Source organism: Candoia aspera, chromosome 11 (assembly GCF_035149785.1).
Source record: "Candoia aspera isolate rCanAsp1 chromosome 11, rCanAsp1.hap2, whole genome shotgun sequence".
NCBI lineage: Eukaryota > Metazoa > Chordata > Lepidosauria > Squamata > Boidae > Candoia > Candoia aspera.
The window spans coordinates 21,298,927-21,324,123 of record NC_086163.1 but is presented as its reverse complement, the minus strand read 5'-3'; the positions used below and the strand labels follow the sequence as shown (position 1 = coordinate 21,324,123).

At 42.7% G+C, this 25,197-nt stretch overlaps 2 protein-coding genes across 2 annotated transcripts; one reads left to right on the top strand and one right to left on the bottom strand.

The window, feature by feature from the left end:
- Positions 1–1,717: 1,717 nt before the first annotated feature.
- MPHOSPH6 (M-phase phosphoprotein 6) lies at positions 1,718–14,778 on the top strand. The gene is made up of 5 exons (XM_063312898.1): positions 1,718–1,891; positions 10,427–10,539; positions 10,714–10,804; positions 12,796–12,896; positions 14,563–14,778. The coding sequence occupies exons 1-5, from the start codon at positions 1,841–1,843 to the stop codon at positions 14,705–14,707; spliced, it is 501 nt and encodes a 166-aa protein (XP_063168968.1). The 5' UTR covers positions 1,718–1,840; the 3' UTR covers positions 14,708–14,778.
- Positions 14,779–20,689: 5,911 nt separating this feature from the next.
- LOC134503894 (arylamine N-acetyltransferase, pineal gland isozyme NAT-3-like) lies at positions 20,690–24,565 on the bottom strand. The gene has a single exon (XM_063312835.1). It carries the CDS (start codon positions 24,557–24,559, stop codon positions 23,681–23,683), a length of 879 nt encoding a protein of 292 aa, XP_063168905.1. The 5' UTR covers positions 24,560–24,565; the 3' UTR covers positions 20,690–23,680.
- Between the last annotated feature and the right edge of the window lie 632 nt (positions 24,566–25,197).

Genomic DNA, 25,197 nt, shown 5'->3' with positions numbered 1-25,197 from the left:
AAACAGTGTCACTGTGATGTGAAACGTGCAACTGATCCAGGTGTTTAATAGTTCAGATGGAAATGCAGCGTGCACCCTGGACATGTGTGGCTGTCTGACTCGCCATAGGGAACATTCGTTCAGTACAGAGGATGCGCTAGCCTGCAAGGAACGGACGCCAAGCCATCGTTTTTCATGTCTGCAGCTTCACGTAGAAGAAAAGGTATGTATGGGTGAGCTGCGGGCAACTTGGAAACCACAATTCATAACCCGTCTGGGATAGGCATCAGAACACCGTCTGGCGCATCTGGAATTTTGCAGTGCCCCCCTTTCCTCACTGCTACCCCCTTCCCCATCTTGAGATGAAGCACTACAAATCTTCACCTTTATGGCTAATATGTGAACAATTCATTTATTCCAAAATACCCCTTCTTCCTCTTCCATCCACTAATCTCTTTAGAAATGCAGACCCACTGGGTCTTTTCTGAATCAGGTGAAGCCTATTTTGGGGACAAACCAGATGTCTGGGACCGCAGTCTTCCAAACTTTGGCCAAGGTTATTGCCCTGTAACTTGAGAGTGAATTGCTAAATTCAGCTTCTGCAAGGACAGTGGAACCTTTCTGGATCTGTACTACGGTTAGTTGCCTAACTTTCTCTTACAGCAATTAGCTCATCCAGTGGTAAGCCTGGACTGATTAAATGCTGATTTGTTATTCACAGCATCATTTCCCAATCAGATATTCTTCAGATTTTTGCAACTATTTGTTCTCAATGTGTTACTAATTATTATCACTAAATAGTTGAAGTCTGGTATCAAAGTCATTTGCCTGGATCAAGGGCAGTCCCAGATAGAAAGAAACCTGCAAGGGCTGGGGGTTTTTTGTGTGGGTGGGGGGGTGGGGGGGAACCTACTCCAAGGATAATTCAGTAACTCACCCTTCTATCCCAAACATAACTTTGAAACGTTGCAGAACATTTGATGCATCAACATACTGTACTTCGGTGTTTCTTTTCTGATCATTTCATGTCAATTTCTATGATGTGTTCCCTAAATCAACAGCTGAATAAAATTGAAAGTTCTCTGGAGATAAGGCGGTGCCTTAGGTTGTCTCCTATTAAGGGCATAATCAGGCACTTGCATTGTGAATTTATACAAGCTGTTTAAAGAAATAAAATTCTGCTTTATTAGTGTTTAATAGCATTCATCCCATCTAGAGCGCTCCTAATGCATCTGACTCCAAGGGGGGGGGGGAGTCTTTTTATTTAGTTTCTGAATTACTATTATCCATGACAGCTAGATAGATCCTCCATATGTAGCAGCAGTATGACAAGTGGTTGGGACATACAGAAAGAAGATCAGTGACTATATACCCTACATGGATCCTTCCTGTGGGCATCGGGTGGATATTTTGGGGGGGGGGCGGGGAAGGGAGTATTGTATTAAACAGATAATTTCATCTGACACATAAACGCATTTATTATGTTCTGTTTACAGCTAATAAGAAAGGACATGCATTTGGCAGCATCACTTGGAGATACCGAGTGTGCTCCATACGTGCCTGTTCTGCCTCTCCTTCTTGCAAACTTTCTTGCAAACCCCTCAAGGAACATTTTTCACTTGATTCTTCTGCATTTTACATGCCTTTAAAAATAGCCTCGTTCACGCTTTACGTAAAGAGGGAAGCAGTAAGGGCATGAGCCAGGGGCGGCTTCATCGGGTACCACTGAGCATGCGTGTGCCACCGCGCATGCTCAGCCACCACCACAAGGTGGCGGTTTCACGACGTGGGATCGCGGCCCGATAAGCAACGGAAACCGTAAAAGGCCCTGTGGTTTGGGAGTCTCCGGCTTGGCGTCGCCATGGCCCGGGACGTGAAGAGCAAACTGTCCAAGAACCTTCTCCGCATGAAGGTAGGAGACCTCTGAAGGGCCTGTGCATGCGAGATCAGGCGAAGGGGTTCGGAAAAGGGGGGGGCCACCGCGACTCTTCCCGAACGGTTTCCGGAGGTAGGAGAAGGCGAGCCGAGTGGCTTCGACTCGCGACGAACGGGGAAGAGCCGCCCAATTGGAGCTGAGAGTCGTTGAGCCGAAAGCTGCCGAACAGCTTCGGACGTGGGCGGGAGGAAAGCCGAAGGGCCTCGCAGACAGTTCGAAAGGAGCCGAGGCGCTTCGGGCTGAATGCGTGGCGAAGTCCTTCGCCTTGGCGAAACAGGCCCTCTGCGCATGCTCAGACCTAGAAATGCTGCTTTTTAATTGTCTTGTCTTTAAGGAAGTGGACCGTGGATCCTCGGCAAAAATGCTGGTAGAAAAGGAAAGTTTCCACCGGAATGCGACCTTCCCCTTCCAGCACAGATCAGCTTCTGCTCGCCTGGGTTTCTTACGGGTGAAAGGAGAGCACTCTGTGCATGCTTGCAAGCCTGCAGTTGTCTCATACATTTGCAGGAGGGAGGGTGCAGGTGCTTAAGCCCGCCTGCTTAACTTTTTTATTCTTTGCACCCTCAAAGGACGCCCAGAATTCCTCAGCCAACCATGCTGGCTGGGGAATTCTGGGAGTGGAAGTCCACACATCTTAAAGTAGCCAAGGTTGAAAAACACTGGCTTAAGCACTGCAGATTGGTTTTAAAAAGTGCACAGACAATCCAAAGGGATTTGGGCTGAGCTGTTTTCCCCAAAGTAGTTGGAAACTCTGCTAGATTGGATCTTTTGTTTGTCTCGGCTAGGTTTTTGCTGGGAAAATCCTTCGCTTCTCTGTCCCTTTGGAAATCTCACACTTCATGCTTTTCCATTCACTTCTTGTTCGTTTGTGTAGTACATTCACGTGGTCCTTCAATTTGCCAGAATGGCTTTTGGCGACTTCCAGTTCAAAAAAGCATGAAAATTACATAGCCGGGCCAGCTAAGACACCGCTGTCTTGAATTATTACGGTCTTCATGTTTGTTTTTTGTTTCGTTTTGCTTTTGAGTCTCCGTTACAGAGTTAGGCCAAAGAAACAAACGGGCCCAGAATCCACTTCTGTGAATTTCATAAAATGCACTTTTGAGGATTCGTAGGAGATCAGAAGAAATGGGTTTGCATTTAGAGCTTTAAGCTCTTTGTTTTTCTCAGATGGTCCTTTGTTGTGTAAAGTCACTTGGAAGAAGGGGACAGACCTCAAGATGGCAGGACGGAGGGATATTAAGGTAGATGGGAGCAAAGAGTAGAAGGTTGAGGTGGTGAAAAGCATATTTTAAAGCTGGGTGTTTCCTGCATAGCAATGTGGGTGATTAGAACATCCAGGAAGAGTGTATGTCCAGCTGGAACCCAGAAGAGAAGAGTCCCATGCTACAATTTTTAGTTTTTGCAGACCACCTCCACTTTACATTCATCTATGTACCTAGAGTTTGACCAATGAGGGAACAAGGTATTGCCGCTTTCTAAATCCTGTCCCTCCCTGACAGTTCAGAACACACCCTTCTAGATGCCCAGCCCCACAGCTTGGAAGCCATTGGAGAAGAGGCAGAATTATACTTCGCGTTCTCATGATTTGGACTGGAAGGTGGTATTTGTACAATATGGTTAGCAAATAGACTCATGTTCAGTTGACTGTGCATTCAACCATAAATCAACCAAGGGATGCGGTGGCGCTGCGGGTTAAACTGCTGAGCTGCTGAGCTTGCCGATCGGAAGGTCGGCGGTTCGAATCCGCGTGACGGGGTGAGCTCCCGTTGCTAGTCCCAGCTCCTGCCAACCTAGCAGTTTGAAAACATGCCAATGTGAGCAGATTAATAGGTACCGCTTCGGCGGGCAGGTAACGGCGTTCCATGTAGTCATGCCAGCCACATGACCACGGAAGTGTCTACGGACAAACGCCGGCTCTTCGGCTTTGAAACGGAGATGAGCACTGCCCCCTAGAGTCGGACACGACTGGACTTAATGTCAAGGGAAACCTTTACCTTTAGGCTGGCTTTACATCATGTCTTAAGCCCCTCCCCCCAGTTTAAATTTAACCTAGCATGTTGCGCTAATTATTTTTTTTGTTTTTATATGATCTGCAGAAACATGAACTACATACCTGCAGTCTCAGGAAGTGTCTTTCTATTTTCTGTTTCCTTTAAACTGGAAATACTAGAAATTTGTGTAGGTGTCACGAGAAGCTACCATGACATTACAAATAAGCCACATGTGTCATGACATCAAGGCAGAAATGATGCAAGTCACCTTTTTTGCTGTGATGTCATGATCTGTATCACTTCTTCCCTCCCTCTTCATCTAACCTCACCTAGTCTGATTCCGCCCCAGGAAATTTCCCCTTTCCTTCTTGGTAGACACGATCCAGAAACCCTTCTGAAGGTTTCCCAGCAACATACTCAGACCTTCTGAATATCTATGGCACAGTCATGTGTGGAAACAGGAGGTTAGTTCTGGATTTAGAATGACCCATAGCAGGAGGAAAGGGTCAACATTCCAAGAATTATAAGCAGTTTCTTTTTTCTTAATTGCATTTTTTTTTTTTTTAGTTTGTTGGCAGTCTGCAAACTGGAGGGTATCCTTCCGTTGGTAGGAATTTTTCATTGGCTGCTAATGGCTGGATCTTGTGACAGTGTAAATATGCCTGTCATTCTCCTCTTTCCCAGCTCATCAATATAGCTGTGGTGCTATTGGGGGGCAGCGGGAGTGGGGTGTGTTAATAAAAGGCTGACCCAGCAGTCACCCATGAATTGGTGAATCTGGTGTTGAGTCCAAAGCAGAATTAGTCTTGGCTCAGTGCCTAATGAGCTCCGCTCCTGTTCTATAATGTAACACATAATTCAGTCGAAGAACGCAACGCTGGTGATTGATGATTCCTCCGTTTTTCAGAGAAGAACATCTGAGCCGGATTGCCATTAATTTTTAAAAATATAAATATTCGTTAAATATTTATAAAGCAATATAGCCGGGCCTTCACGGTTTGTTTGCTTCAAGTTTATGTCGATGCCATTACTTTTTATCTCCATCTTTGAGGCTGCCGTTAAGTTAAAAGGGGGGGGGGGGAGAAAAAAGGCCAAGCAGGATTTAAGAAAAACAAACAAAAATAAAAGCCTGCCATTTACTTATCTTGCTCTTCCTTCCCAGCCCCGGAGTGGTTGCTTTGTTTGGAGGTTTGCCGTATACCGGAGAGCGATTTAAAAGGGGTTTTCTGCAGAACGTTCCGAGGGTGGTGGACAAAAGGTTGAGAGGCCGTCTCCTGCAGAGCAGTGCTCAAAATTAGCACTCTCAGGGGGATTTACTCGGGATTGCAACCCTAATCCTTCCTCGATGGAAGTGAATTTAACTCTGTTGCATCAATGGGTCTTCAGGGTAGCTGGGATCAATGTTTCCCCAGGCCAAGTCATGCTGTCATTTTGTTGACATCAGGGGCTTTAACTTGAAAGCTTGCATGGCAATATTGCTTCTGTTCTTTGAGGTCTCTGAACCCCCCCCCCCAAGTATCGTATGCACTTTCCCATCATCCCCTGCTTGTTTGTGTCTGTGTGTGTGTTTCTCAAGAGTGTCTGTCCCAGGGGGAAAATCAGAAGAAATCTGCTAGCACCTTTTCAGATTAACACATTTCATTCATAAGCATAAGCTTTTGGGAACCACAGATGCACACATCTGATGAAGTAAGCTGTACAGGTAGTCCTCGCTTAACAAGCATTTGTTTAGTGATGGTTCGGACTTACGACAATGCTGAAAAAACTGACTTATGACCAGCCCTCACACTTACATCACAGCATCCCCGCAGTCACGTGATCACGATCTGGGTGCTTGGCAACCAGTTCACATTTATGACCATCGCAGCATCCAGTGATTGCCGTTTTCTACCTTCCCAGCCAGCTTCTGGCAAGCAAAATCAACGGGGAACTGCATGATTCACTTAATGACCATGGTGATTTGCTTAATGGCTGTTGCAAAAAAGGTCATAAAATCAGGTCAGATTTGCTTAATGACCACTTCACTTAGCAACTGAAATTCCAGTCCCAACTGTGGTCGTTAAACAAGGACTACCTGTAGTTCCCAAAAGCCTATGCCTTTAAATAAAGTTCATTAATTGGAAAAGGAGCTGCCAGATCTCTTCTGATTTTGGGCTATCGGGGTATCATGGCTCTCCTCCTACAATGTCTCCAGGTGGAAGTGCTTTATCTCAGCAGCTGAAACAAAATAGATACTGCGCCGATCAATAGTGGGCCAAGAAGGGCTGTTGGGTACAAGAGATCCTCGTTGTGACTACCACCATCCCTGCTTTTGGCCCTCCTCAAAGGATCAGGGGAAAATGTCCTCTGAGGCTAAAGAAAAGAGCTAGCTCTGACTTCCCATGCCAAGTTCGGAGCTCTCTCCTATAAATAAAGCTTGAGGACACTCTGCTTCATAGCTCCCAGAAGCCCCCTGTGGGTAATACAGTAAGCTTCAAACAAGTCTCTGTTTAATGGCTAATGTGCCTTTGTTCAGAAAGTGCAGGCTTTCTGAAAGCAATCAGAGCACTCAGCGTGACTCACAAATAAGCATATTTCTGGAAATTTAGGTTAAGGTTCTCAACAAGTGGTAGCATCTTGGGTGGTGGTCTCCCAAGGATTTCCAGGGGCATAGAGTAGATTGGGAAGTTGAAAATATTGCAAAGATGCTGTCACTCTTCCCTGAGTAGACGGTTTTTGTTAATGCTCTTGGGAAGACAGCGGAAGAAATGGACCCTCCACTGCGTATCCCACAGAACTCAGCTTTTTCAACTATGCTATTTAATATCTATGTGACACCACTGAGAGAAGTCATTTGTCAGTTTGAGGGAGTCTATAAGGCTAGGAAAGATAGAAAGAGGAGAAGAAGATGACCAGCACTTAATTACAGCACTGGTAGGTACAGAGTTAGAAGACCTAGAAGGCCAGATTGGAGGCAGTTCATCCTGGAGAAGGTCTATGTGGTTACTAAGAGTCAACACTGACTTGACACATAATCATCTCTATGCTGATGAAACACAAGGTGGTATGTCACCCTGGTAGAGATCCTGACCCAGCATGTGTGTGTGTAGGCTATGCAAGACTGGATGAGTCCAAACAGGCTCCAATGAAATCCCTACAAGATGGAGTTGCTGGTTGTAGATGATTGATCTCAACTCTGAGTCACACTCCCCCTGAAGTACCAGCTCTGTGATTTGGAGATCCTCCTGGACTCTGGGCTACTGCTAGACAAACAGGTGGAGGTGGTGACAAGGAGGGCTTCACCCAGCTTTGTTGCTGGCCTTTTTGGACCAGGAAGCCCTTACAGCTTATGCCCTCACCATCTTTGTTTGTTTGTTTCATTGATTTATAGGCCACCCAACTTCATTAGTCAGTAGAGTACCACAATGTGCTTTAAATAGGACTGCTTTTGAAGGCAACATGGAAGCTACAAGTTAATTCAGAATGCATCAGCCCAGCTACTTAAGAAATAGTATGTTGAGGGTAACCTGCATAGGTTACAAGCTGGGCTGCTTCTGTAACTATGTCTGTATGTATGTGATTATTCTTTATGATGGTTTTATTTCTGTTGCACTGTCAGTCGTGCTGAGCCTTTTGAAACAAGCAGTGACATCTGTGAAATAAATGTATGTCTAAATAAATACCAAAAGAAGGCGATGGCAGCCCATGTCTGTATGTATGCCAGACATATGGGGCCTCTGTTGATACGTTCTTCTCTCAGGCTCAGTGATGGCTATATTTAAATACATTTCAGAGCATCCCTCGGAGACTTGCAGTTCATTGAAACATTCTTCCTATGCATGCCTTTTAAAATTTTATTTGGACATAGCAAAGATTAGCTGTCTCATTCCAGGCTTGTGGGACTTCTGTCTGAGCAAGATGTATTACAAGAAACAACCAGCAACCTATTTGCTAGCTACATGATCTGGCCCCCACCCCATCCCAAACACACACATATCCAGAATTGCATCAAAGTGGAAAACAGGTCCCTCTGTGGGACATTAGACAAGATCAAGAAACTGGCTTGCACTTGGGGCTACATTCTGCTATCTTCCCAAATCCTCCTCTGCAAAGCTTGCTGAGAGAGAGAGAGAGAGAGACTAGACATCCCTGGCAAATACGAATTCCAACACTTTGAAGAAGGGACTTCTTTACGGGTGGTGTGTGTGTGTAAAGCTACAAGCAGTTTCTACAAGGAAGGCTGAAACCTAGTTGCCCAATCTTTGAAGACCCAGGGTACTTCCTAACTGATGTTTCTAAGTCATGAACATCAACCAGAAACACAGCCCTTTTTCAGCAATCCCAGTTCATTTCTTATTTTTATTACCATTGATTTCACTACAATCCAGCATGAGTTAAAATGCATTTGTGTTAACTTAACCTTGTTTGGCACAGCTGTCACTTGAGCCTGTTCTGGTTAAGTGCTTGCTAGGAGACACTGGATACAGAATTCTTCAGTCCTGTGAAGCACATTCACTAAAATGTATGTGTGTGTGCCTTTGAGTCAGTGTTAACTCCTGGCGACTGCCTGGACAATCCCTGCAGTTTCCTTGGCCAGGTTTTTCGGAAGTGGTTTGCCATTGCCTCCTTCCTAGGGCTGAGAGAGAGGGTCTGGCCCAAGGTCACCCAGCCGGCTTCATGCCTAAGGCGGGACTAGAACTCACAGTCTCCTGGTTTCTAGCCTGGTGCCTTCACCACGACACCAAACCGGTGCTCATCCCTTCACTAAAAGGGAAGTAAAAAAAAATAAGACCATTCTAGCAACACGTGGCCATCGGATTCTGTGGTTGCTCCAAGTTTGGGTTTTATCCTTCTAGCAAAAGCAATGAAAGGGTGTTCAAAAGGGGTCTCCCCTTATTCAGACATGTCCCTTATATTCTTGGTGCCACTAATTCAGAGGCTGAAAATGGGCATGGTTAAGATGGAGGGTGGGGAAGAAACTCTTTCTACCTGTTTTGGGGTATTTCCCATCAAGTCTGCAAGTATAGAAAAGAATACAGGGGAGCTGTAGTTCAAGACACCTGAGAAATGCAATGTTTGAGCTTTCTGGCTTGGAGCAAAAATGGGTAAGAGGAGAGAAGATGGAGATATATCAAACTGCCTAGCATGGAAAAAGGGGACCCGGAGACATTGCACCTCTCTCTCAGAACTGGAGGTCAAATTCAGGGAGATTCCGCTTACAGGTAGTCCTCACTTAACTACTGTTTGTTTAACAACAGTCCAAAGTTACAACAGCCTTGGGAAAAGTGCTTTGCAACCTGTACTCACACGACCATCACAAACTGTCACACCACCCCCACAATCACGTGTTCACAATTTGGGCACTTGGCAGCCAGCTTGCATTTATGACCCGTTGCAGCATCCTGCAATCACTTGATCGTGATTTGTGACCATTTTTGCCAATTTCTGGCAAAAAAAAGTCCATTGGGGAAGCTGGATTCACTTAACCATTGCAGAAGTGGTTGTAAACTCGGGTCTGGTCGCTCGCTTAATGACCACACTGCTTAACAGCCAATTTTCTGGTCCCTATTGTGGTCGTTGACTGAGGACTGTAATCAGAGCAAAGACTTTACGTAGCCAATAGTTAAACTTTGGTATTTGCTAACATTGAATGCCATGACTGTCGATATTTTCCAGATTACTCTGGTGATTTGGGAAAGGCAGCACCTTATATATCTGTGCATCAAGAGCAAACTCCCTGTTTTTCCTTGGTAGGGTAACTTTTGGCACAGCAGAAATGACTGTTTTTCACTCCAACCAGTATGCAAATGATATGAAAATGAGCAGCAGCCTCCTGCTCATTTCTGGCATAGTCCTCCTGAAGCTGATTACTCACCCATGGCTCCATTCCCTTGAAATGGCACATTGTGCCTAATCCGGGGCCTAATCTGGGATTGAGCGAACCTTATCTGGGGCAGGGAGGAGACAGCAGATCAAACTGTGAAAAAGGAAATACTGCCCTCCATGCTGCTTCTGTTGCATGACACCTGGATGGGAGCAGTTAGGAAAACAGCATTTCCTTTTTCACAGCTTGATCTGCTGTCTTCTCCCTGCCCCAGATTAGGCTCACTCCTGGAAGCACCGACAAATCTTCATTTGTAATTTATTTTCCCTTGCCTTGCAGCTGTTCAAATCAGTAGCTATGTATTTTTATTGCAAGGATTTTGCATGCTTATTTTTTTAAAGGTGATTACGGCAACTGTTAACTGGATATTTTTTTGGGGGGAAAAAATCCACCAAGAATTTCAATTGAACGTGTAAGAGATTCCTTGCCTTTAACTGGCATCCTTCATAACAGCATGTTCCCCCTTCCTTTTGACTTTTGCTTCTTCTCCAAACAGGTGTGACAGGGCCGGGATTTCTTTGGAAAAACGGACAGTCAGTGTGGCAGCTTTAGGACGTCACTGTATGCCACCTCTCTATTCCACGGATCCATAATAGCAGTGAGCAGTAATAATAAAACCCCACAAAAACTGTCCCTTTGTGTCTTGTCTTTCAGTTCATGCAAAGGGGCTTGGATTCGGAAACCAAAAAGCAACTTGAGGAGGAGGAAAAGAAAATAATCAGCGAGGAACATTGGTTTCTGGATCTGCCAGAACTGAAAGAAAAAGAGTAAGTTTGCTGCATTGTGGTCTTTGCCCGAATGGGAGCAGATGGGAAGATAAAAAGCAGAATTGCCCTCTGAAATTGGAGAGCAAGCTGTAGCTTTCTTACTTCCTGCCAAGATGTTGGCTAAGCTCGACTTGCTTGTTCGATCCCCTCTTTAAAACAATGATTTCTTTATAGGAGCCTTATAATAGAGGAGAGAAGCTTTGTGATGTGTGAAGACCTTCTGTATGGAAGGATGTCTTTTAAAGGGTTCAATCCTGAAGTCGAGGTATTCTGATCTGGAGCATCCTTTCATCCTCTTGGGACCTGGCTTACAAATGTGGCTAAGTAAAGAAACATCGCATCCTTGGTTCAAAAAGATCTGTGAAATCCCTGATTCAGTTCAAACCAGATTCAGATAACTTGGCCCTTCATTTCTAGATTTTGAGTATGGGACAATAAACCCGAAAAACACAGTATAACAATTTGGGAAAACAAAGCTTAGCCCAGGCGGACTCAAAGCTTGGGTCCAACAGCCAGGGCTTTGCAGGCCAACAAAATAAAACCAGGTTTAGCATGTATTTGGTTTTCAGGCAAAAGGAATTGTGTAATCAGGATCTCACAGCCAGTTAAGAAGCCTTAGACAGGACACGCTTTTCCTGAACCTTGTTCCTTTCTCCCAACCCGAAATACAGATGTGACCCTGCATTCATACAGGTAGCTGAGAAAATATACGTGAAGTGTTGTGTGTTATCAGTGCACAGACTCTTACAATGGCATCTTCTGAGTTCAGAAGAGCTGCTCCAATTTTACTGGAAGTGTTGAGTCACTCACAATGTCCTGGAGGTGTTTTTGCTCTGAACAGTTCTAGTAAGGTTAGGGCAACTTGATTTGAATTTGAAATGTTTTGCACGACATACAAGTAGTTCTTGCTTAACAACCACAATTTTAGTTGCTAAGCAAAGCAGCCATTAAGGGAATCTGACCCAATTCTACGACCTTTTGTGGTGGTCGTTAAGCGAATCGTCTCAGGCATTAAGTGGACCAAGTGGTTGTTAAGTGAATCATGCGGTTCCCCGTTGATTTTGCTTGCCAGAAGCTGGCTGGGGAGGTCAAAAATGGCGATCACATGACCAAGGGACGCTGCAACGGTCATAAATGCAAACCAGTTGCAAAGCGCCAAAATCGCAATCGCATGACTTGGGGGATGCGGCAACGGCTGTACGTGTGAGGATCAGTCATCAGTTGGCTTTTTCAGCACCGCTGTAAGTCTGATCTGTCACTAAACAAATGGTTGTTAAGTGAGGACTACCTGTAAATGGGCTGGAGGGAGAGATGTCAGCCCTTCAAGGTAGGCCATGTCAGGAAACAGATTCCACAGAGAGTATTGGAGGTCCTCTGTATTGTTGCAGGGTATAATGCCAGACTCTTGAAACCTGATGGAGATTCTCTCTTTCCCCCTCTCATACCAAAAAGAATCAAGGTGGAACAATCTTGAGTTTTGTTCTCACTCCCTCCTCCCTTCCAGGGCTAAACGGATGTTTACCTAATGGCTGTTGAACATCTTCTTCAAGGCCATCTCCATACTCCTTCACAAGGTTGTGGATGGATCGATGTTCCTTTTGGTTCTAATGAATTCACTAGGTATAAGAGGAGGGAACACTTATGTGTGGCTCAGAAGAAGCTCCTCCAGACCAGCTCCATTCACACAACATGCTTGAACCCGGTTCCTGAATTAACCACCTTCTGGGTTTGGACACTGCATGAGATGTCTCCAGAACTGTTCTTTGGTCCAGTGAGAATTTAATAGGAGAGCTGGATTACAGCATTACCTCTGAATAGTGACTGTTAGTGCATTATATTCCGCCATGGATTGACTGGTTAACAAACAGAGTGTGATAAGAAGCTTTGGTCTTTAGTTCCTCTATGAAAAAATCTCTTGAGAGCTGTTTTCATCTCGATCCATCAAGGTTAACGTATTTATTATGACACTTTGAATCATACTTTTGCGGCATCCTTATTGGGGTGGGTGGCATTAGTGGGCCGCAAGCCACAAAGGAAAATGCTACAATTAACCACTTAGCCATAATAATATTCTGTAATGGTCAGTGTGATATCAGACTTGGCCCCAAGTCTTTCAGCTGGAAAGAAAGTATTGGGCGACATAACGTCTACCGTTCCTTGTCCATTCATCTCTCTCATTCTTGCCAAATCTGTCTCTTTGACTGTTTTTCAAGGAGTGTAAAAACTTAAAATGATATTCCGGTTTTTCATTTTCAGAAGTTAATGATCCAGATGAACTCAAGGTACAAGATGGAAGACGCTGAAGAAGAAAAGAACGCGATGGAAGCTGATGTATCAGACGAAGAAATGGCTAGAAGGTAACTCTTCTCCATTATAACCCAGATCACATTGACAAGACGTGTTCCCCCCCTCCCCATTCTAAAATGAAAGACTCCCAAATGGCCAGGCATTTGATGTTCAAAACACTTGTTTTGAAAGAGAGTATTTTATAACAGAAATAAGCTTTTGACCTGATGAGTTATTTTTTAAAAAAAAAACGAATAAAAATGCTTTGCTTTCTCCAGGCTACCTCAGTCAGACATTGGCCCCAATACTTTCTTTTTTTCAATTGGGTTTATAGCCAACAAAAACCTTAGAGGAAATATTTATAGGTGTTCCTAGAGAAATAATTTCAAAATCTTTTAACGCATTTGGCTCTGGCTGTGTGCGAAACAGGATGCTGCAGCCAGAGGCAGAAGGATGGATTTTAAATTAAAAGCTGGATATCTTCGGTGAAAAATGTTACTCTTGATTAGTGCATACTAGTATCACACTCTTTCGGAAAACTTCCTTAGATCTAACTAGAGAAACCTGATCTTAAATCTGAGATCTGTTACATTGGGGAGGCAAGTTTTGACAGGGACTGCATTTAATGGGATGGTAGGGCTGTATCGCAGAAGTAGGTGGGGCAAGATTTTCAGAGGGTGTTTGGAGGATAGCCAGATGTACCACATCAAGTGACTTGATCATCAATATTGGGTAGTGTCTTGCTCCTTAAAACAGAGGTTCCATTAAGCAGCTTAATGTTCTCTAGAATTGTGAATTTTCTGGAATTTGCAAGATTCTGTTAATGTCGCGTTACAATAAAGTAGAATTAGCTTATCTGGTCGTGCTTCCTGCTTGGTCTGCCTGAGAAGGCTGACGTCAATCTTGCAAGTCTGAAAGTACAGTTCTCCCGCCATCTCCTTTACAGCCTGAGAAACTAGGGAGGATTCCCTTCTGAGCCTCTTTCCCCACCCATTATGCAGTTGCGGGCTCAGCTGGCTCTTATCTGACCATTCCCTGTCAGCATGTCTTTGCCCCATTTCCCAAGATCTTTCCCACATACTTTACAGCCCTCCTCTGAAAAAGTTGGAGAAATTACCCATCCAGAATTGCTCACAAATTTGTTGGAAAAATTGTAAGGCCCTTTACGCCATGCTCTAGTTCAATCACACCAAGTTAGGAAAGGTTGGCTTAGCTATTGTGATGAATCGTTTTCAATAGGCACTTGCAAGATTGATCTCATCTCCTTTTGGCTATCAAGGCATGCCATACTCCAGAGTTCTTTATTGTGGAAGGAAGCTTTTTTATCCCTTGGAGGTGCTGAAACTTGCGCTCTCCTTTCATTGCTGCTCTGTGTCCTGTTTTCATTTCATAAACCTCCCTTTTCTCTGTGTTGGCTTTTTAAAAATATGTAAGGGCAAAAAAGTAGGCTTTTGTAAAACTAAACTGATTGAAGATCTGCCCATTTGAACTGATGGGACAGTGGTGGGCTGGGAGAGGCTGAAATGGAGATCCCAGCCTTGTCTTCACTCTCTGTCATTAGAGTAAAAGAAAATGAAAAACAAAAATGGAATCTGGGAGTTGAAGTCAGTATATTTTGGGAGGTACCAGACTGGAGAAAGTTGCTTTAGAAGAGGATCTTAAGATTCATTCTGGGGCATTCCCAAAGGCTATAATCAGGCTTGAATGTTTCCCTTATGTTTACAATGTTTTTTGCAGGTATGAAACCTTAGTGGGAACCATTGGGAAGAAATTCCTAAAGAAGAGAGAAAAAAGTCACGTCCTGCAAGATCCTACGGAGGATGAAAGCAGTGACAGAAGGCCTAGCAAAGTGAAGAAAGTGTTTTTAAAACCCCAGGATTAATGTCAGATAATTTGTGTATCCCTGAAGGAACAGAAATTTGTAATGCCATGTAAACTTCCTAAATTGCTGAATCTCTGGGACTGGTCCTTTGTTTCAAGACGTAATGGATGTTATACATCCTCCGTTCCCTGTGCATGGACTTTGAGGAGCACGAAAGCAGATGTAAATAGATGCCAGTAAAGAGCAGGGAAGTAGTTCCTTGTTAAGAAAGAGAATGGAAGAATTTGTTTATCTGGCTCATCTTGAACAATGCATTCATAAGTGATGGGCATTTTTAATTTCTGAAGAAGTTTTCAGGTGCCTTAACACTATTTTTGTTGAGGAAAATTATAGCCCCTGCCCGCCCAAAAGAAGAGGCTACAGGCAAGGAAAGAAAATCCCACTCACTGTAGCCTCTTTTCTGAAGAAATCCCTTCTTTATTGGTTCTTCTAATGCATCAGCCAAATGGGCCTGTTACGACTTACAAATAAATAATAATAATATTCCGTTACAGGTGATGTGTGTGTTTGTGTATATCTCAAATAGAAGAGGCTCGCTACACAGAATTAGGGATATATATTATTTCCACAGTAGTCTCTCCATCAGTTGATTGTAAACTAGGGTAGCAGAGAGGACCTCCATAAAGGGCCCGCTCAGTCTTCACCAACATGTTGTCCTCCAGATCTGCTGTGGCCACAGCTCCCAAAGCCACCCACTTCCCAGAGCACAACAGGTTGTCCAATTAGGAATGTGCAAAATCTGTTAATTCAGGAAGAGAGAATTTCCATCCAAATGACGCTGAACCTGCTGGGTCGTGCTGTTCTAGGAATTTCCAGAAGTAAATTTTCCAAACAGCAGCTCCAGGTGTTTGGAAGAGCAGAGTCAAGCTGCCCAACTTCATCTGGACCAACACATTATTTTCCTTGTGTGTTCCTTTCTACAATTAATCACATTGGGAATCTTATTTCTTAAGTTCTTTTTTCATTTCTTGCACTGTTTTGTTTTGTTTTCTTTTTCTTTCTTTCCTTTTTTCTTTTTTTTTAAATTTTTTGTCCCACTTTTATTATTTTTATCAATAACTCAAGGCAGCAAACATACAAAATACTCCTTCCTCCTATTTTCCCCACAACAACCACCCTGTGAGATGAGTTGGGCTGAGAGGGAGGGACTGGCCCAAGGTCACCCAGCCGGCTTTCATGCCTAAGGCGGGACTAGAACTCTCATACCACACCTGATTGGCTCTTGGGCTGAGAGAGAGTGACTGGCCCAAAGTCACCCAGCCGGCTTTCATGCCTAAGGCGGGACTAGAACTCTCATACCACACCTGATTGGCTCTTGGGCTGAGAGAGAGGGACTGGCCCAAGGTCACCCAGTCGGCTTTCATGCCTAAGACGGGACTAGAACTCTCATACCACACCTGATTGGCTCTTGTGCTGAGAGAGAGTGACTGGCCCAAAGTCACCCAGCCGGCTTTCATGCCTAAGGCGGGACTAGAACTCTCCTACCACACCTGATTGGCTCTTATGCTGAGAGAGAGGGACTGGCCCAAGGTCACCCAGCCGGCTTTCGTGCCTAAGGCGGGACTAGAACTCTCATACCACACCTGATTGGCTCTTGTGCTGAGAGAGAGTGACTGGCCCAAAGTCACCCAGCTGGCTTTCGTGCCTAAGGCGGGACTAGAACTCTCCTACCACGCCTGATTGGCTCTTGTGCTGAGAGGGAGGGACTGGCCCAAGGTCACCCAGCCGGCTTTCGTGCCTAAGGCGGGACTAGAACTCTCATACCACGCCTGATTGGCTCTTGTGCTGAGAGGGAGGGACTGGCCCAAGGTCACCCAGCCGGCTTTCGTGCCTAAGGCGGGACTAGAACTCACGATCTGGTTTCTAGCCTGGTGCCTTAACCACTAGACCAAACGAGCTCTTTTATTGGATGGAAAAACTCTTAATAAACATAAGTAAGAAAAAGGGAATCTTACCTAAGAATTTACTCATCTTTCCATTGTCTTTAAGTTAAGCTACAGTTCATATTAATTTTTCCCACAACTTTGTAGTCCATTTGTAGACCATTGGCAAACCCCAGAACAGAGGTTTAGAACTAGCATTGTTAAGCAATCTGTGAATTCAGTTGCATTGTTGTCAACAAATATGTACATGCTCATCTTCTCTATATTGTTGCTTTTAAAAAATGCTAGGTTTCAAGTAACTATGCTGTCAGTTAAAATCAAATAAAATATTGGACAGCTCATTGGAATAAGGCATGGAACTCAATTATATGAAATGTAAGTAGCAAAATGTCCAGTCTTCTATTCATGTGACATGGATGGAATTTCCCTTCTAAAAGGAAGATGGATGACACATGCAAAGATAAAGACTCTAACCCAAGAAGGAAAATCTTATTACTGTCAGAGAAGCTTGATACATTATCTTCCTGAGTTTTCCAGAGCTAATTAAAGGCAACAGAATCAATTGCTCAGAATCTGACCCTAGAGTATTACCAATTGCCAAATAAGGTTAATGATTATAGGGCATAATTTTCTCCTAAGCCCCCTCCCCCAAAGTTTTTCAATTAGAATGTGACTTATTGATGGTTATTGCTGGAAAACGCATGGTCTGAATTGCCTTTTTCTTACTCATTGCTGGGAGAATAGATTTTTCTTCCAAAGCATGCTTTTCGAAGGAAGAGGAGGGGAAGATGCAAGCTTGCAAGCAAGAGCTGGGATTGGCAAGGCAAGGTACAGTAAGCAGGTATAATGGTTAATAGCCTTTGGTGGCCCCATCCTCTGTGAAATAGTCCATCCCCCTTTTAAAACACTGATTTGTCAGCTGTTACCCTGTTGGATGCTTTGAATTCACTGGAAGGCCTTAATGAAATAAAAATGGGGAATTGAGTGATTGGAAGTGGGAGAGAGTTGCTCAGATCCTAAATTTTTGTTGTTGTTATTCTTATGAATAACACTGCTGTTATTAATTCCATGCGAATTCCAAATCTGTAAGCAGCCTGGTTGTCAAGTGTATGAACATCTACTTTTGCTAAATGAGTTTTTATTGGGATTAGGACTTCCATACCAAGCAGATTTTTCTTTTTCTAGATAAATCCTGGAAATCACAACTTGAACACCTCCAGACTTTTGTGTTTCAATCCTATGGAAATTTTGAAATAACACTTTGTTTGTTTGTTTAGATGAATTTATAAACTGCCCAACTCCAATGGACTCTTCTATTGATGCTCTTCTATTTCCTTTATACAATTGAACTATGTCTGTTTGTCATTCTTGATCCTTACTTTCATTGCAGAAACTGGATTTTAAGGTTCAGTTTCCATGGAAGTGAATTTGACCCCAACTGTGCCCAATTTAACAGCCACTGAAATGGTCTTTCTGCATTACAACCTTGCCACACTGTAAACAGCAGTTGAAGTAGGATGGATAAAAGCTTGGAGAATTTCAAGCATTACCTTAACAACTTAGCATTAACACACACACACACACACTATACTGTTGCTTGAAGTGGCTTTGTTACAATTAACTCACATGTGTTACACACACACACACACTCATATATGTGTGTGTGTGTGTGTAAAAAGAAATAAATGGAGATTGGACACAAAGTTTTTGCAAATATTTGGCACTCGTAATTAAATTCATATTGTTCTTTGCCCCCCCCCCACATTAAGGATTTACAGGGGATTTTCACTCCCTGCTCACTTTATTAAACACGGCCTTTATAAACTCTGTGCATCCAGCAAATCTGAATTGAAATGAGATAATTAAGAGATTCCCTTTGCAATAACTACATAACGTTCCGAAAATGGGAAGAAAACAAGAAGATGTGATGTTTCAGTGCACAGGTCCTGCTAAATGTTTAGGACTGTGGTGTTTGGTATGAATGAAGCTTTGGGCAGCTAACTTAAATTCAAAAGCTGATCCTGTAAGATGTCTAGTGGAGGTTTCCCCATGTTTATTTCATAACACTACGGGCTTGTGGCTTGTCAAATGTGGATGAAATATAATTCCCCACACCTCTTAGCTTTGATCAAACTGTCTGAGGAAGTTCAGAACTCTAATTCAAACTTTCTGGAGAACTACCTGTTCCCCAGCATTGATATTCTGTGATTTCATAACATTCAAAATGTCAGTTCTTCCATGGTTCAGTATTTAAATACTTCTAACTTTACCATCCAAGATGTTTTAGTTATTTTTATGCTTTCCCTAGTGGTCAATGCCAATAAATATCATGATATTGTGCAGTTGTCCTGTGCTCATGGAATACTTCCAGTTTCAGCAGATTTTTTAATTTTATTGCAACTGATTAAATGAAAGATTAAGCAGAAGGTGAAACATGTTGTAATTTTATAGTGCTGCACAATGTCATTTGCGCAGCAGATACTATATAATCCTTTAATGTTAATGGGAACAAGCTTGCCCTCCAAAATTATATTGAATTTCTCTCTGGGAATTTTCTCCAACTCATTGCTACCCCGTGTTGGAAATTCCATCTCGGATGATTGGGTGGTGGAGGTATCAAACAAACCAGGGCAATTCAGGGCATCTCCTAGTTTATATCCCAGAAAGAAGAGGAAACTGGAGGAGGAGGGATTTGGAAGGTGTCAGTGGAAAGAAGTTTAAAAAAGTCCAGAGATGAAGCACAGAAGCATGTCGCCAAAGACCACTTGGCTGTAATCACGATTTATGGAAGACACAACACTAGCCATTGGTTCAGGTGGCTTTCAGAGGGATTCAGACAAATTCATAAAGGATTCTCTTTATATAATGAAAGTTATATATTTTGATTGACATAGGAGTGGGAAGGAATCCAATGAAGTAGGTTGCTTCTAAGTAGAATAGATAAAACATCGAGACCAAGATCTGAATACCTTGTTGAGTGCATTACATGCATCAGCATCTACTTCTAAGACCACATCACAAAAAGTTGGTGGTATGGCATGGAATTGAATTCTTTTGATGAATATCTCTGGGAGACATTTGGGGAATCACTGTGCAGGAACCTAAGTAATACCTTAAAATGGTGGATTTAGAAGGGACCACAAGGTAGACAGTTCCACTATTGTACAGATCTTTGGATGTTTTCCCTTATATTTAAACAAGATCTAGATAGCTGCAACTGCAATCCATTATTTCTGGTCCTAGTTCTCCATGACAATGGAGAATAGTTCCCAACCATCTTCCCTATGACAGTCTTTTCTGTAGCTGGCTACTTATGCCTCCCCTCAATCTTCTTTTCTTTAGAATGAACTGCTTCGTAGAGTTGAGGACAACCATTTTTTAAGTTGCCTAAGTTCCTTAGATGAAGTGAAAGAACTTGATCTAAGAGTTTCCTGTGGATCTCTTGCCCACCTATTCTTTCTTACCATTGGTGGCTTAACCAACCAGCTGTATAGTTCAGTTCAGGTTTATTAACAGTCTTTGGACCTTTGTGTAGGTAGATAGGAAGGAAGGAAGGAGTATAATTCAGTACAATGAGAAAAGAAACATAATAATACAGAAAGGCTGATTAACAGAAGGACTAAAACCAATTTTTCACTGTTTAAATGGGAATGAGATTCAAATGAACTCATACTTATTGTTTGGTTAAAACTGCAACTGAATCTTAACAGCTCAGAATGCTAATGCTCCAATCGGCCACATGACAGCCTGATGCCAAAAGAAAAGAAAGACAAAGATAAGAAGATGGAGTGAGCTGGAGAGATACAATTTTCTCTGGATACAAGCTCCAGAGATTCTATATACTGTAGTACCTGGAGCCCTTTCAGAGCACTGTGTGTGTCCCCAAGCCATCTCCAAAACTTTTATTTATTTATTTATTCATTTATCCAATTTGTCCCCGCCCATCTCCTCCCGTCAGGGGACTCTGGGCGGTTTACAACGATCGAATAAAAACAATAACCATAAAATACACAGAATAAAATACAACATAAATAACATAAATAAAGGTAAAAAAACTTGCCATGGAATTACAACCGTTTAATGTGAGAGAAGAGTAAACTTAATCAGTGATCAGATGCAACACTGTTTAATTAAAGTTCAAATTCAGTTATTTAGGGTTTGTCCTGATTCTATCGAATTTTGGGGAATGCTGCCCCTGGCACACCACTCCAAACCCATTACTAAGAAATGGGTGAGACCCCCGGTTTTTAGGAAGGTTAGGGAGGAGGGCAACTTCATTCTCTCTGAAGACAGGAAACTAAGATCCTTCAGAGTTTCCAAAAGAAATTTAGTTTTACGATTACAGCATTGCTCCAACCTGTAACAAGAGGCATTTGAGATACAGAAGTACAAACTTACTAGGCACACCATTCCCCCCCCCCCTTTTTAGACTGTGACTTGTGACTTGATCCATTCAAGTAAATCTTGATTACAGAGAATAAGAGGAAAAGAGAGAGAGAGAGAGAGAGATTGTAGTTTCACTTCTTGGTTTCTTATAGCACTCTTTTTGACCCTTTTGAGGTCTCAAGGTGGCTCCCGACAAGATATAAAGCAATAAACCAATATGCTCTAACTCAGTTAAGATTAGAATTTGCAGGGTAATTGGAAAATGAGAAGCGATTTTCAATTTGCCATTTGATGCAAAGACTATAGTGAGAATCGTACCTCTTGAAGGCATTATTTAGCAGTTTAAATTGTCACTGTCTTTGAGGACTGCTATTCTCAATGTTCCCTGCTGTGTGCAGTATTCTCATAGGAGCTTTGCACCAGACCCTTTGAAACTTAACAGCTTCATTGCTTGCAAGCAAACATTCAGATTCCTTTTAAAAGGAGTCAGATTTTTAAAACATATACTGAATTCAGACTCAGAGGCAGAAAACTATTTAATTGGGAGAACTATCAAGGCTACTTCAACCCAGAGTTCGCACTCAAGGCACAAATGACCAGGCTCAAATTATCCTACTTTGGACATGTTATGGGAAGACCCAGCTTGCTGGAGAAGGCTCTAATGCTGGGAAAGGTGGAAGGAAAGAGAAGGGGACAACCAGCAGCAGGGTGGATGGACTCAGTTACAGTGGTGATGGGTGCACTGTAATAACACCACAAAAAATAGGCAGCAGCACCGTGATCATTCAGAAAGTAAGAATTAAAATACAATCACAAGTCAATTAAAAAGCCTGGGAAAATAGAAAGGCCTTTACCTGGTGCTGAAATGATGCCAATATGAGTGCCAGATGAGCATCTCTGGGGAAGGAATTCCATCAATGGGATGCCACCACAGAAAAAGCTCTTCCCCTTGTCCACTTTCACTTTCTTTGGAGGGCCTCATTAGAAGATCTTAAAGATCTGAGTAGTTACAAGTAGTCCTTGACTTATGATCACAATTGGGACCAGAATTTCCATTGTAAGTCGTTGCAGTCATAAGTTGAGTCACCACGTGTCTGGACCCAATTTTATGACCATTTTTATGGTGGTTGTTAGGCAAATCCAGCTTCCACAATGGCTGTTTTTTGCTGGAACATGGCAAAAAAGTTGCAAAACATGATCACGTGACCATGGGATGCTACAACTGGTCATAAATGAGAACCTGTCGCCAAGTGCCCAAAATGCAATCATGTGACCCCAGGGTTTGGTGTGACACTTTGCGACACTCAGAAGTGCTTGACAGGCTCTAAAGCACCCATTCCAACACCGTCATAACTTTGCACTGTCATTAAACAAATGGTCATAAGTCAAGGACTACCAGTACATACAGGAGAAATCTTCAGATAAATTGATCTAGGCATTTAGGCCTTTAAAGGTCAAAAGCAGCCTTTTGAATTAGGTCCAGAAATGGACTGGCAGACAGTCACAATATGTTTATATCAGCCCATCCCAGTGAGCCATTTGGCCCCTCTATTTTGAACTACCTGGTGTTTCTAAACCATTTCCAAAGGGAGTCCCATATCTAGTGCATTGCCATAGTCCAACCAGGAAGTTAACAGAGTGTGAATGACTGCTTCAAGGCTGTCTCTGGCCAGATAAGGTCACAGTTGGTAAATGAGTCAAAGCAGATAAAGGCACTCCATGCTTCCACAGGGCATCACTCAGCCGGACAGATGCACTAGCCACAAACAGTATCTCCATTTTTGATGCAAAATATCTGCATGTCAAGATGCCTGTTTTGCCCCTTTCAAACCCCCAAATGAGAGAAGAACTCCATATTTTTGAAACCACACACTCTGGTTGTGGTTCCTGTGGGGTATATTTTGTGTTCCAGCTGTAAACCAGATTGGTCCATCATTCTAAATTCTCCTGGTCCACCTCATTTATTGTCTGGCTGGCTATGGTTTGTCTTTCTCTCTCTCATCAGCTAGGGATTTGTAATGCCAAAATTCCCAGGACTGCTCTTTCGAAAGGTAATATGCTTAGTCACTCAATCATGGCTTGCAGCTACTGCATTTGGTGGCTGTCCCAAAGTGAAAAACCTGGTGCTGTGTTTAGAGCAGGAGGAATTTTTCCCTCTATTGTGGATAGTCCCAAATAATTATGGCAGAATGAAATGCCATTTAAGAATGGGGAGAAAGAGAGAGAGAGAAAGCGAGAGATCACATTATTATCATATAGTGAATGCCATATTCGGTATGGAAGAGGTACCACCTAGTCTCCAAGATGTATAGGGAGATATAAAGGACTAAAAAGATACAAATTTAAAGTCTTACCATCAAGCTGAAGCTAGAGATATATAGGACCCAGTCAAAAATCAGACGGATAGCCTTACAAAATCCTTTTCTTATCCCTTTTCCTATTTAAGGTAGACTTCTATCTCCCCATGGGAAACCCTACACCAAGCAACTTCAACTTTCTGAAATATTTCACTTGCCCTCTAAATTGCCCTGAGTCTGCCCAAGAAAACACAGCATCTTCTTCTCTAAAGTGTTCTCATAACTTTCCTTGGATCATTTAACGATGCAGGATTCTCCAAATTTGCTTTGAAATTTCATTTCAGTTGCTTTTTAAGATGAACCGAGTGGTTGACATCTGTCGAGTGAGTTAACCTTTGTCATCTGAATTAAAACATTGATACTGAGCCCGTGTTACAAGGGACAAACTTTTTGTCCAACTGAATCTTGAATCGCTCCTTCAGGATTTCCTGCACTTCTTCATCAGTAAGGATGGTGCTTTCCACTAGATCCCTGTTGTCCTTATAATTATATTTGGTTTCAGTCAGCATCCACCCAATCAAAGCTAGAAATCCATCAGGAGTCTGGAGACTACAGATGGATTTCTTTAAAAAAATAGAACTTGGATCCATTTGGAGTTGTAAACAGGAGGGCCGGAAATCATCTATTGTCCTTGGTTGCAAGGTAAATGAGTAAACATTTTTATAGGCCATGTTTTTCACAGGGTCACAGCAGAGAGTTCTGTTATCAGAATCCATCTTGAATTTCTTGTGCTTTAATTTGTGAAAGTACCACACTCCATTCTTCTCTGTGAAGCAAAAGACGCCTGGGGTCTGAGGCTGGTTCTTCCCAGAAATCAGTTCCATTGGTTGCCACATCTGATAAGCAACCCCAAACCCTCCATCTACAATATAGATTTTACCCTCAAGAACTACTTTGATCAGGAGATGAGTGAAATCTTTATGGTAGGCATTTTGCTCAGGGTCATAAACACATGCTCCTAAAAGACTACTTTTGTAGCCCATTGTCTGGAGGGCCCAGAATAGAAGCTGGTTGTTCTCCATGCACCATCCGCCACGATTGTGCTTCACGATTTTGTCATAAGTAAGTTCTAAATCCAACTGAATGGTTTCACCACAGTGTAGACTGAGATTTTCAAAGGGCACAGCGCGGATGTGATGCTGAAAGATTTCTGTTAAAGTCCCTAAGTCTATTTTTTCTTGGGGACCTTTGTAACAAATTCTTCCAAAATAATCCTTAATATTCATGATGGGTTTTTTTCCCTCCCTTCTTCCTGCAGAGTGAAATAGATAGTTAAACTAATTGTATAAATGCATCTCATACCACCTTTGCTTTTATTTCACGGTTGCATGAAATGTTTCAGATACGTGTAATTTTTTTCTAGAGTTAATACATGCTTTACCTGATTGTAATCCACACAAAACCCCTGCAAAATACAGCCATATCATTATCTTCTATATTTCTAATTTGTGACATCATACAGAGTAAGAATCCTAGTTCAGCCTTTTAGTGTCTACATCAGTATTTTTCAAACTCGGCAACTTTAAGATGAGTGAACATCAACTTCCAGAATTCCACAGCTAGCTGGCTGCAGATTTCTGGGGGTTGACATCCGCTCATCTTAAAGTGGCCAAGTTTGAAAAACACTGATCTACATCATTCCCACCCTCAAAAGATAGTTCTGGATTTGCAAAATTTGCAGATAACTTCTTCTCTTAAAATGCTCAACAGAACTCTATGAAAAACAAAATTCTGATAAATGGATTGTAATATGCTGATGAAATACACATGCCTAGAACAGCTTATATGCCTAAAACAGTATTTCTCTGTCTAGTTTACCTTGATTTTAAGAATGAAAAGAACCTAAAAGAATAGGTGTCCTTTA

Excerpts from the sequence above, each read along its gene's own strand:
- MPHOSPH6 (XM_063312898.1), top strand. The coding sequence starts at position 1,841 with ATGGCCCGGGACGTGAAGAGCAAACTGTCCAAGAACCTTCTCCGCATG. Across the intron at positions 10,540-10,713 it reads CCAGAACTGAAAGAAAAAGA|GAGCCTTATAATAGAGGAGA; the intron begins GTAAGTTTGCTG and ends ATTTCTTTATAG. Across the intron at positions 12,897-14,562 it reads GACGAAGAAATGGCTAGAAG|GTATGAAACCTTAGTGGGAA; the intron begins GTAACTCTTCTC and ends TGTTTTTTGCAG.
- LOC134503894 (XM_063312835.1), bottom strand. The coding sequence starts at position 24,559 with ATGAATATTAAGGATTATTTTGGAAGAATTTGTTACAAAGGTCCCCAA.